Source organism: Rhinolophus ferrumequinum, chromosome 11 (assembly GCF_004115265.2).
Source record: "Rhinolophus ferrumequinum isolate MPI-CBG mRhiFer1 chromosome 11, mRhiFer1_v1.p, whole genome shotgun sequence".
Lineage (NCBI taxonomy): Eukaryota > Metazoa > Chordata > Mammalia > Chiroptera > Rhinolophidae > Rhinolophus > Rhinolophus ferrumequinum.
Window position 1 is genome coordinate 2,566,319 of NC_046294.1, and position 13,203 is coordinate 2,579,521.

The 13,203-nt window shown below is 53.5% G+C and overlaps 1 protein-coding gene across 1 annotated transcript in view; it reads left to right on the forward strand.

Annotated features, from left to right (window-relative positions):
* SHANK2 (SH3 and multiple ankyrin repeat domains 2) overlaps positions 1–13,203 on the forward strand; it is a 471,028-nt gene that overhangs the window by 101,934 nt on the left and 355,891 nt on the right. Inside the window, 1 exon segment of the mRNA XM_033119735.1 lies at positions 6,232–6,348. Within this exon segment, the coding sequence (XP_032975626.1) occupies positions 6,232–6,348 (117 nt within the window).

Below are 13,203 nucleotides of genomic sequence, written 5' to 3' on the forward strand. Positions count from 1 at the left end.
GACCCCAGAATCTCAGACCTGGGGCATGTAGACGGCTGTCTCCGCCCCTGCCCTCACCTGGTCGACCCTCTGTGCGTGTCTGCCTCCCAGTCTCTTCTTCCTCTAAAGACACAAGTCACGTTGGGTGAGGGTCCCACCCCGTGACCTCATTTTACCTTCATCACTTCTCTAAAGGCCTGATCTCCAAATACAGTCACCTCTGGGGCACTGGGGGTCATGACTCCAATGCATGAATTTGGGGGCAACACAGGTGAACTGATGACATTGATCAAAACAGAACTGCCCCTTTCTGGTTGGATCCGCAATCCACACGCTCATGTTTTCCCAACTCCCCATTCGGCCGCAACAAGACCATAAGCTGCCTCTGAAAACCACGGGACACAGGGCCAAGGGGGCAGCAAGCAGTGTGGGTGAAGCAAGCTAGGTGTATTTGCACGAACTTGGGCGAGAGCTTGTCTCTGTCTTGATGGGCAGCTCACTTCCTGATGAAGGTAGAGCTGAAACGGTGGGAATGTTGTTTTCTAACTGTTTGGCTGTGATATTTCCAGCTCACACCATAAACACATGCTATAGGAGACATGCCCAAGTGTGGTCTGGACCTAGATCACTTTGTGTGTGGCGCAGATCCAAACAGAGGCATTTGCTGCCCATTTTCAGTGCAGTGAGGTCTGTGTCACTCCAATTCTACTGCACAACCCCAGGGGGCGCTGTTTGGCTTGCTGTACATTTAGGCTTGTAGCTTTATTATGGCAGGTGTCCAGCAGGTGGCAGTAAAGTGCTTGAAGGAAGGAGCACCCTCTCCCCTAATTTACACCGAATTGGGTGGTTGGCTAGCGATGAGGCAGATGCTTTTCTTGGCTGGGGTGAACCCCACATCTGGCAGGAGCCATCTCCCACTACACATGTCCGGGAGATTTGCAGGCTGTAGAGGTGGGGTGCTGCCCCACTTGTGCGCATTTTCCAAAAGGCATCTCAGGAAAATGGTTAAGCTACGTGAGTTTAAGGGCGCTGTTTTGTCTTACAGTCCAGTTACTCTGACCCCCCATCTCCCAAGGGCCAGAAATCACACCACCCTTTCCAAAAAAAAGAAAAGAAAAGGAAGAAGGGTTAGCACGCCTTATCTTGGGGAGGACAGATGTCTAGCTTTGGTAAGCCTGGCGGTGTCTGTGTCAAGTCAGGAGTAATTTCTTTTTTCAAATCATAAATGACTATTTCCATTTCAAACTTACAGAGGAGTGGTGAGTGCAGAGAACTCCCAGATACCCCTCGCTCAGAGACCACGTGTGAGTTTCGCCAGTTGTCCCAGTAATGTCCCTTTTGGTAAATGGATCCCGTTTGGGACGCCGCACTGAACTCTTCCATCTGGGCGAGGTCATCCGTCTTCTCTTGATGCTCGTGGGGCCCTTTTGTAGATGACGGGCAGTCATCAGGGAGATTATCTCTCAGTGTGGGTTTGTTCCCTGTTTCCTTGTGATGAGATCCAGGGTGTGCGTTTAGGCAGGAATGTCATGGAAATGGTCCTGTCCCCACCATAGCTTGTTCAGCCTGTTGCTGTCTCTTGCACGTATGCATGAATGAATGAATGAATGAATGAATGAATTGCTACTCCCGTCCTTGCTTCTACCCTTGAGAGTTGGTTTTTCTCTTATCAGGAAGAGCTTTCTGTTGTTTAGTCATTCATTTGTTTATTGACAGCAGTGTGGCCTCGTGGTCATGATCTGTTACCACTGTCCCACCTTGGCCAATGGGACCGCCTTTGGGATGGCTCCTTGTCCTCTGGACACGTCCGCATTATTTTTTGAGCACTCCCTCTGGCTCATCTTCTCTGCCTCAGCACTGGAGTGCTGGAGTCAGCCGTTTCTCCAAGATCCTGGTTCTTTTCCGTAGAGAGTGGTATTTAGGCCCCAGGATCCGGGCTGGTGCTGATCCCCGGCCTGGAAGGGCGAGTTGGGGTCATGTGTCTCTTACCAGAGAGTGGGCCCTTCTCAGTGCGGTGTCCAGGTTCTTGGCTTCTCAAGCAAAGAATTGAACAAGATACAGAAATAACAGCGGTGAAAGGACAGTCTATTAGAAGAGAAAGTACACTCCAAAGGGAGAGGAGCGGGCCTAAGCAACAGTGTGGCTCAAAAGATGCCCACAGGCCAGGACTTGGAGTTTTTTTCTTTCTTTTCTAGGATGGGCTGTTCCTCTCTGGGTGCGGGACGGCTTGATTGACACCTGTGATTGACAGGTGGCTAGTACCTCATTCTCTTAGACGCATGTTCTTTCCCAGAATTCAGTCTGTTATAATGATATTCATGAGCTTCTGGGCGTATGTCTGGTATTATAATGTTGGTACAATGAGGTTGTAGCCTTTGCTGTGCAGGTGTGAGTGCCCCGTCTAATCTAGTCAAGTAGATAAGGGAAGAATCTGGGCAGAGAGGGAGATCTCTGGGCGGTGTTCCCCACGGGCTGTGTGGAACGTGCAGGAATGTTTGGACACCCCATTCCTGTCCTAACTGCCTGCGTCATTTCCCCCTGAGAGGCATGATCCCCATAAACCTCTGTGCAGAGTTGAAGGGCAGGGGGGTCTCTCCTCCTCTGTATCTGCTTCCTGCTGAGTGTGGACATTGTCCCTGCCTTCCGGGGATCCCCGGGACGCTCGCCCTGTCTGATCTTAAAGGAGGGGCGGGGTCTCTAGATCCTCCGTGGTCGGGGTGCACTGGAAGCCTTGCTGGGATGTTAGTCATAGCCCGAGGGCCCCGACAGGAGGAGAGATAGCTTCTAGTTAATACATTAAAAGTGCTGGCCCCAGGAGCAGCACTCAAAGTCCCGTTTAGCTTCATTTCAGGCGGCATTGATTACCCAGGAGTTAGGTCTGGAGAGAACGCTGGGCTGTAATGATTCCAGTCAGCTGGCTTAAGTCACCGGCTCCTAGGAAGTTATTTAGTAGGAGTGAGAGACGTTCTATGGTTTAAGCCAGGAACAGTCTTGAGTTTAGGATTAAGAAACTGATTTTAAAAGCGATTAAGAGCAGGGACTAGGGAGCTAAGAAGCTAGAGAAAAAGAGACTTAACATTTCTTTAATGGGGGAGGCGCCCCCGTACCATGTCCACGTGCACACGCGTGTGCAGCATACCGATGCCGCCCACGGCTGTCCAGTGCCCTGGCGCGGATCCCAGGTTTCCCCGGCACTGTGTGTGTGACAGCCAGAAGCCGGCTCCCACCTTCCTTCTTCTGTGTACTTGTTGCTGAGCCCCCCCCTCCCCCCCCGAATGCAGCCGGCTTGGTCTGACCGTCACCTCCTGGGTCCCCCCACCCCACCCCCTGTGTCCCCAGTGATTTCCTATGCTTTAGCACCTGTATGCATTTTCCAGTTTTGTTTAAACAATAAGCATGGAGAAAGGATAGAATGGAGGGAAGCCCTTCAGGCTATTCTTTCTCAAGCTCTCTGCTCAGTTAACAACTCTAGTCCATCTCTTCCCATTGGTCACATTGTGACTCTTGGTGACGAATGACACCATCCCACTGAGTTAAGTAAAATCTCCTAAATGTGGATGACCTGGAGGGAGGGGACTAAGGAGTCTGGACCAATTGATAGCTCGGTGCGTTGATGGAAATGGGGCTCTTCTTTCCTGACTACAGAACAGTTCAGTTAAGCTGTGACCAAGTCTTGCCTCTGAGTGGTCCTTTGGGGACAGCGGATTAGCCAGGAACCTCAGGAACAAAAATCCCAACTCCGGCAGTTTAAGGGGAAAATATCAAAACATGATGCCTTGTCTTTATGTCCTGAAAAGTCCAGGCGTAGTTGCAACTTAGAGGGGCTGGAACAATGACTTCTTGGTTGTGTGTGAGTGTGTGTGTGTGATACTGTCTTTGTCTCTCTCTGCCCCCCTGACGCCCACCCCTTCCTTTTGCTTCCACATGTTACCTCTTGGGGGCCCCACCGGCTCTGAGGTTCTGTCATTTTCCTGCTGGCTATCCTGGGAGAAACTTTCTTTTTCTTTTTTTTAACTTTTACTTATTTTAAGTGTGTTTTTCCAGGACCCATCAGCTCCAAGTCAAGTAGTTGTTTCGGTCTAGTTGTGGAGGGCGCAGCTCACAGTGGCCCATGTGGGGATCAAACCGGCAACCTTGTTGTCAAGAGAACCGCGCTCTAACCAACTGAGCTAACCGGCCGCCCCATAACTTTGCTTTCTGAATAGTTCTGACAGTGTTGTGGTCTCGGGTCTTCAGTCACCCTTGGGGTCCCCTCGGGGTCCCATGGGCCTCCCCTCACCATGCCTGTGACCAGAAGATGGCCTATGCTGATTGCTGAGGCCTCTGTCGGGTGCCTGCCGCTGCAGGAGTGGGGTGGGGGGGCCCTGTTAGACCTCTGAGAGGGGAGCCGGGCGACCCCAAAGGAAAATGCAGGCGCTGTTGCCACAAGAAGGGAACGCTGGGGGTTGGGCAGGAACAAGCGACATTATCTGTAGTAATGATCTGCTTCATAAATTAATGAGATACACTTATTTGCGGATTCTAAAGAAAAGAATAAGTGAATGAACTAATCAGAAACAGTTTTGGAGACAAAGAGGAAAAACTGAGGGTTGCTAGATGGGCGGGAGGGGTGGGGGGTGGGGGGGAGGGTGAGGGGATTGGAGGGCAGTCGGTGACCACAGGATGGCCACGGGGTTTGAAAATTAATCTGGGGAACGTAATTTGGTGGTTACCAGAGCGTAAGGGGGTTGGGGGGTGGGGGATGAGGGTAAGGGGGATCAAATATGTGGTGATGGAAGAACTGACTCTGGGTGGTGAACACACAGTGTGACTTATGGATGATGTGATACAGAATTGCACACCTGAAATCTATGCAATTATACTAACAATTGTCACCCCAATAAATTAAAAATAAATTTAAAAAATAAATAAATTAATTAATTAATGAGATAATTTTACAGGAGTTATAACATTGTAAATGGATGCTCCTCAGGTTTTTTTCCCCCCTGAAACTAATCCAATTAATGGTTTCAATAACTTCTGTGTCATCTATCCTCACTATTAATTGGTGAGACGTAGCTCGTTCTCGTAGACCGTGCCAAGGTGAGCTTCCCTCGGTCTGTCTCCATGATCAGAAACGTGGTATGAGCTCCTTCCGCGGGGACTGTGCAGCCCGGCCTTGCCCGCCACAGCGGCCGGCCCCCCGCGCGGCTGGTCCCTTCCCACCGGGGCCGTCGCCACTGTCGGTGTGGGAAGTGTTGGGGCGGGAAGCCCGTTCCCTGACCTCGCATGTTTCCCCGTCCAGGTCGTTACCCCGACATGTGGACAGTGGGTCTCATGCCCTCAGTTCTGCCCATCGCTGCCTCTCCCGAGGTGCCCGGGACGGGTGGGCGGACAGGCAGGGGTCAGTCAGCTATTCCTTGCTGCCCAGGGCCAGGTGTGGCCCCAGCGCAGAGCAGCGAGCGCTGGCCGTCTGCTGGAGCTGGACCGCAGCGCCCCGTCAGCGCCTTGCCCGCTGCGAGCGGATGGGCAGGGCTGTCCTGGCGCTGGGCGTCCCGTGGGGTCCTTTGGGTGTCTTGTCCCACGTGATTCTCGTAAGCACCTGCAGGGAGTGGGGTCCCCTGTACACGTAAAGACAGGCTCCGAGCGTAAGTTCGGGAACATGTGTCCACATGTGTTTGGCCCTTGAGCCCTGTAGGTTCACACATCACACACATCACCCCTCGAAGGGCTCGGAGAGGGGACAGTGCACTGGGGCCTGCTCCCCGCCTGCCTCGGGTGGGTTACGTCTTAAAGCATTGGGGGCTGCCCCTGCCCTGACGAGGACAGCTGGTGTCTCCCTGGACTCAGTGCGGGTGTGCACCCCACCTGCTGTTCTCACTCCTCTTCCTGGGGGAGGAGCTGGGGACAAGCCAGGATGGAGACGGAACATCCGGTTTGTGTTTCGTGGGGCTGTCCACTGAGATTGTGGAAAAGATGCCTGACTCTGGTCTCGGGTCCAATGGGAGGAAGGAACGTGAGGTCCCTTCACAGACCCCTTGGTGAACAGCTGAGCGCAAGTCCTCAAGCCTATCACGAGTCCCCCGCCCCTACCCCCAACCCCTAAGGGGACTCTGGCGGCCCCCTGAGGCGCGATGTGTTTGGGGCCCTGGCCCAGAGTGGTGGGAGGGCTGGTTGGCCACCCCGTGGGGTTCTAGGGTCGCAGCTGAGCGCCAGGTGGAGCTCGTGGGTCCCCAGTGGTGCCCCAGGTCACAGCGTGGATTCCTGTCTCAGGCCTGCAGGTACGGACACGTGCAGCACCTGGAGCACCTGCTGTTCTACGGGGCCGACATGGGGGCCCAGAACGCCTCGGGGAACACCGCCCTGCACATCTGCGCCCTCTACAACCAGGTGAGTGTCCTGGGCACGCACCGCACACCGCTGGGTGGGGCGGGCGGGAGTCATGTCCTTGGAGCTCGAGGTCACGGTCAGTGCTGGACATCGCTGTTGAAGGTGTCCTCGGCCCCTTCTGTCTTTTATTCTCTGTCTCTCATTTCCAGGAACTCAAGTCTGGAGGGCGGTGAGGTGTGGACACCAGCTATACTGAGCAGAAGGGGGTGGGGAGGTTTCACCGCCTGGAGATCACAAATTCGGGTGTTTGATGGGAGGGAGGCCCAAGCTGTGTGCACGTTGCTTGTTGTCTCTCTGCCATCAGCATTGTCTTCCCAGTCCGAAGTGATGATTCTGTCTCTTTGGGTGAATTCTCTAGCCTTTGCCTAAACCCAGGTCCTTTCCCTGCCCACTCCATTGTCCCTCTGCAGCCCAGGCCCCTCCCGCCACTCGGAAATCCACTTGGCTTCCAGCTATTAAACCCTTCTGGATTCTTTGCCATGGAAAACTCCTACACGTCCTTCTAGACCCAATTCAGAAATCCCACCCTCAGGAGTCAGGCCTTCCCTTCATCAGCACCTGACAGACTTAGCTGTATTTTCCACTCTGCAGGGCTCTGCAAGACGGCCCAGGACCAGGCCATAATTACGCCTCGTCCATTTCCCTGCTGGCATGCCCTGCCGCTTTGGGCCCCCTTCTCAGGAGCATATGGACTGACATTTTTCAGGGTCGCCCTGTACCTGGCACAGGAGAGCAGCTCAGCCAGATGGGGTTGGGGGTAGCATTTCAGCTGGGCGTCAAGCAGTATTTGGGGGGCTGCTGGCTTCCTCCTCATGGAAGCACATCCACGCGATTACACGCAGCTGGGGCGCTAGCTGGCTCCGTGGCATTCGGGCGCGAGTGGCTCCGTGAGCGCAGATACATCTTGCGCAGCTGCCCCAGGAAAGCACGCTTTGTGAGGCTCGGCTGTGTCTGGTAAAACATCTGTGCCAACACGTGCGTCTTAATTACTGCCTGAGAGGAGAAAAACAGTCCTTAATTTCCCCCCGTAGATTTCAAGCATATTTTATCATGAGAAAAAGAACAACAGAATAAACATGTTTTCTGTCACTTGAAATAATTGTGGACAAGATGGTCCTTGAAAGTGTTCTTGGTTTTTCTTCATTAGAAAAGGTTAAAACCATTTTGGTCGTCTGTGTGCTGAGTTGTTAATGGGACTGGGTTTGACTCGTGTCACTGTGCCAGGTGCACGTCTGTCCCCACCCGCCTCTTGCCTGCCAGCTCCAGGAGGACCCTGAGCTGAGCAGCCTCTCAGGAAACCCCCGCCCCCATGAGCCTTAGGTTAGAAGAGGGGTCAGCAAACGCTTCCTGTAAAGGGTCACACAGACTTTGCCGCGGCCATTCCCCTCTGCCGTTGACAATACGTAGGTGACTGAGCGTGGCTGTGTGCCAATAAAACTTTATTTACAAAATGGGAGGTGGGCTGATTCAGTCTGTGGGCCATAGTTTGCCAAGCCTGGGCATAAAGGCTGCATCTATTCCGTCTCTCGACCTAAGTTTTAGACAAACTCCCTACTCTAGGGCTGAACCAACAGTGTGCCTGGGGGCCTCTGTGCATGAGAGCTGGGGTTTTGGGGCCCAGGTTCTGGGATCGTTGGGGCAGCTCCATCTCTAGGCTACATGGCCCTCCTGTGCAGCACAGGAAGGAATGCCTTAGGGGGCATCACCTGTTTTGACTCCTGCCTTGTATTACGTCCAGTGGGCCAATGTGGAGGGTCACAGGCTTGGGGCTTAGGGATCCCACAGCCCCTTGACGCCCTGTCCAGTTGCGAGCTCAGCGAGTGTTCTGAGCTCCAGCTTCATGAGTCCCTCGTGCCCCTCCCTGGAACCCTGGAGTGGCCTTTGTTCTCCTCACTCAGGCCCTCCCCTCACGGTTGGGGGTGTCACTGCTGCAGTGACAGAAGCCCGTCTAGAAGGTGTCTTGGTGTGATTCAGGTGCATGTCCTCCAGGCGCTCGTGCTGGCTGTCTGGGGGGGTGGAGGTCCCCAGCCTTCGTCTAGCACGCCTGCACATCCTGCCCCACCCCGTGCTCTGTCTTCCCCGTCACCAGTGTACGGAGCTCCTCGCTGTGCCTGTTTCCTCTTCTCTATACACATGTGATGGTGTGGCTGCATCAGGCCAGGCTCAGTGCAGACAAGACGGACTGCTCTGCAATTCTAAGCAGAAAGGGGTACAACACAGGCCATTCTGGAGAATAATGTTGAAAAATAGGCTGTCCCAGGGGTGGGGGCTTAGTGCCTTTGAGTCAGGACAGGATTTGTGGCAGACTGTATTTCATTTGGTTTAAATCGTTACCTTGCTCTGCTGTCTTGGGCAGCCTACTATTTCTCTGAGGCTCTGAATTCCCTCATTGGTAATGTGGGGATAATTATACCTAACTAAGCTATGAGGCTTAAAGTAGGAAACAAACAGGGTATGCCTGGCACACAGTAGATGCTTAGTAAAAGGTGGCTATAATGGTGGCAGTGATGGTGGTAATGGTGGTGACGGTGATGGTGGTGACGGTGGTGACGGTGGTGGGGATGGTGGTGATGGTGGTGGGGATGGTGGTGATGGTGGTGATGATAGTGGTGGTGGTGGTGACAGTGGTGACGGTGGTGATGGTGGTGATGGTGGTGGTGGTGGTGGTGGTGGTGACTTGTTGGTGATGGTGGTGGTGGTGGTGGTGGTGGTGGTGGTGACCTGTTGGTGATGGTACTGCTGCTGCTAATTTGCCTTACCAGGCCTCACTTTATTAAATCTAAACGCATCCAGGCCTATGGATTGATGTGTGTGTTTTATCAATTTTAGGCAGGCTGCATGTGCACATTTCTAATAAAACACTCCATGATCAGAATATCTCTCCTTCTCTTATGAAATCAACTAATTAGGGCTCTGATTGTAAGCAGCAAATTGTGTCTAATCTGCCACCTCCCTCAGCCTCCTGCTGGCTTTCCAGGAGCCCCAGAGGGATGATGGTGTTTGTTTTTCTGTTTTGGATAATGAAGGAAGGGAGGGAGTTTTAAATCCGAAAGGTTCCTAGGCCAGGCTGATTTGTCTGGAAGACAAAAGGTAAGCCCTGCCTTCCTGGAGCAGTTAAGAAGAGATGGGCTTTCTTCGGTTTGTGTCTTGTGCCCTTTGTGGTGTCCCATGCAGTAGTGTCAGCTCAGCGACTGCCTCCCCGGGCCATCACCGGGTGAGACTCCTCCGTGCATCTTCCTGGACGGAAGGCGTCCACACCGTCTTTCCCCTGAGATCCTCCAATGGGCCTCTGGTGGCCACTGTTGGTTGTCATTCCCGACACAGGTCAGGAGACCAAGGCTTGGCCCAGAGGAGCTCAGCTAGTAAGTGTGTGTAAAGCTGTGCTTCCAACTCGTCCTCTCCTTCTTGTCCTGCAGGCTTCAGGACACATCCCTGTACCCCCTTGATTGGGGTGGGGAGGGGCTCCACCAGGCACCCGTCAGGCCAGGGCGCTGTGTGCCCAGCGCGGGCGAGCTGTGGTCTTTAGGGGAGGGCTGGTGACTTTAATGTCCCACCTCTACACTTTACCATTTCACTAATCTCATGCCCTTAGCTTCTGTAAGGTTTCTGTCTGCCTCGACAGGCTCGTTTCAAAGGATAATTTAAACTGGAAACGAGTTCCTGACGTAACTTGTTGTATTTAGTAATTCACGTCTGTACCATTTAAGCGAAGATCACCTCAGGGCTTGGGAAATGAAAGCACTGGGTGGGACTGGGCCATCGGAATGAAAGTCCTGGCCGCAGTGTTGACTGGGTAGTTTTGGGCACGCCCGCAACCTGCATCTGTCCCCATGTAGCTCAGCCTCAGTGGCATCTTCTCCTGGGGTCCATGCCCCATACTTCTGGTGTCCAGATTCTCCCAGGCAGTGACGTCAGGCAGGCCTGTGTCCTTCACTGCTTTCTAGAAAACTCCAATGACCCTCAGCAAGTGTTGAGTAACCTCCCCTGAGCTCTGGCAGTGATGTCCAAGCCTGGCTGACATCCCACGTGGAGACTACAGGGGGCATCTCCCCATGGTGCAGAGACACCCTTTCCGGGGCTCCAGCTGAAACCTGGGCCACCTACTGTTTCTCCGGTCCCTCTTGTCCCAGGCCTGTCGTCTCCCTCTGTCCCCTCCACCACTCCCATCCTCACCCGGGTCACTGGCATCTTTCCCCAGACGGCTGCATCCACTGTCCAGTGGTCTCCTTCCTCCAGTCTTTCTTCCCTCGAATCCGCTTTCCGCTGAACAGGTCCTCGCAAGTCAGTTTGTGTTCCCCTGTAACGAGAAGCCCCTTCACAGGAACCCAGAGGTCCTGTTCCCCATCCAGCCTGTCTCCTGCCCGTCCTCGCCCCACTTCCTGCAGCCCAGCCCCAGGGCCTTTGCACTTGCTCCCTCTGCTGGGAGTGCTTCCCTGGCTTGTCACAGGGCTCTCTTTTCCGGTTGCTGAGGTCACCCCCTCCGGGAGGCCTTCCTTGGTCACCTGTCCTCACTCTCTCCATTCCGTGGTCCTCTCTTATCGTTTGCATGGTGTTGTGTGTCCCCAGGGACTAGGACGGGACCTGGCTTGGTCTGTGCTCAATGTCGATCCCTTGCATGCACGAATGAATATGCTTTCTGGCTCTGTGTCTTCATGTATAAAATGGAAATGATGGCACTTGGGCTCCTGCAGGGGGTGGTGACCCAGAGGGATGGTTTGCCTTGGCTGGGCTTTGAAAATGCTCCTGAAAAAATGCTTGGGGAGGGGACGAGGGTACTTTTGTTAAGGGAAATGTCTCCTAAAAGTCACACGAAGAAGATACTTGGCAGTGAAATGATATCCCTGTGTTGTGGTGCTCAAAAAACCTGACATGAGTATTGCTTTTATTTCTACACTTGATGGACTTAAAAGGACGCAGACACAGCTCAGCGTATCATATAAGAAGGTACAGAAAGAATTGGGCAGCTGGCAGCCGCGCAAGGCAGCAGTTAGGCTCCTCTTCGGAACCCTTCTGGGTCCCAACTCGCCCCTTTGCTCCCCTTCTGAAGCCGCAGTTTTACACTGAACCCTTCCCAGGACTCTGCTTCCTGATCTGTGAAATGAGCCTCCTGCGATCCCTCAGCAGGGACGCTCTGAGGGTAACTCAGAAGGAACAGGCAGATGTTTTCTGAACTGCAAAGCACACGTGCGTGTGCAAACACACGTACACAGACACACATGTACACAACTCAAACACACAGACATGCACATACCCCCCCACAGACACACATGTGCACAGCACACATACAGCTACATACATGTACACACACACACCCGGTATAATTGTTGCTAAGCTAGGTGAACCACCTGCTCTGTAATTTGGAAGTACCTGTCTGGAACATGATTTCACCAGGATCTCTGGCAAATATTAGAGTGACAGAGCATGTGTCTCTGGGGTTGGTTAGTATTGACTCAGAGTGATCCCTTTGTGGGTGAGTGAGGATTTTTTCTGAGCTCCTGGCTGGGTTCCACCTGGGAGGGTGTAACTGGCTGTGCCTGGCGAGGATTTATTCTCGCTTTTATAGGATATAAATGTCCTTCAGGATGGGAACGTTCAGTGAAAGTGCCTCGTGGGCAATCTGGGGCGTTTACAGGAATTGCAGAGGCGGGGTTCCAGGCCCTGCCCCCACCCCCCACCCCCCAGGGCTCCTGTGTTCTGATTGGCCCGATTGCTCCCAGCCGCTGGCAATGGACAGGTGATTCTTCCCGGCTGCTCACTCCCTGGGCTGCGCACACAGGGCCAAGTGCAAATTCAGTTCAGGGTCAGGCCCCTGGGGCAGATGTCCCCTGAGCCCCTGCTGGGGTCCCCTCTACTTGCTGCCCCAGGGGGTTTGCTCTCTCTTCTCTCTTACCTGTACCCCTGTGCCCACATGGTGACTTGTAGAAATTCCTCCCTTCCTCCTAGCCCTGTGTTCCCGTCTCTGTCTGAGTTCTCTCAAATGCCATGTCCTTTTCTTCTTTCTTCTTCCCACAAACTTTTTCCTCACTGAGCGTGATAATGTTGTTGTTTTAGTTAATTTAATCACTTTACTTTGGATTGTAGGTAACAGGCCCCAAGCGGGAGTCATTGAAAGGGAGTGGGAGAATGGTGGGGTGGGCTCTGGAAGCCAGGGCTGTGGTCGGGGGTCTTGGGCAGGACCAGAAAGCTCAGGGGCCGGTGGGTGTTCTAATGAAACTTTATAAAATCAGCTGAACCTGATTTGGCCCATGGGCTGTAGTTTGAGAGTCTGGAATAAAATGACAAGACTTGGATGGGATCTTCACCTGCCTCTTTTCCAGGTGTGGAGCTTCAGGCTGGGTTTCTAGGGCTTGTCACCATGTGAACGAATCCCGGGCGTCTTTTAAAAAGAATCCTGGGTTTAATTGTACCCCAGAATGAAAGATGTTTGCTGAGCATCGTTATATCTTTTTTAATTTTCTTAAACTGCTGTGGTCCTCAAAGCATCACATGAATGCAGTTCCTGGACAAAACGGCGACCGTGTAGAGAGCAGTGTCAGGTTTCCGCGGTTCCCTCTCCTAAGCCGTCGTGTGTGTCCTCTTCCACCGTTTATATCACCACACGTGTTCTCACACCCCCACAGCTTTGCTTCTAACACGTCGGGGCTCCTGGCCTGCGTTTTCTCTGCTTGCTGTCTCTCACCCAACCTTCCTCTCCCCGGGCGCCCCACGTCGTCCACGGAGGCTGCCGTCTCTGCTGCCGGAGTCCCGCTGCTGCCCATTTCTCTCGGGACATGCCCTCTCCACCCCGTAGCGGTCCACAGAGGGCAGCCACCGTCCAGGCCTCAGACTCGGCCTGATGCCACGCGCACACCTAAG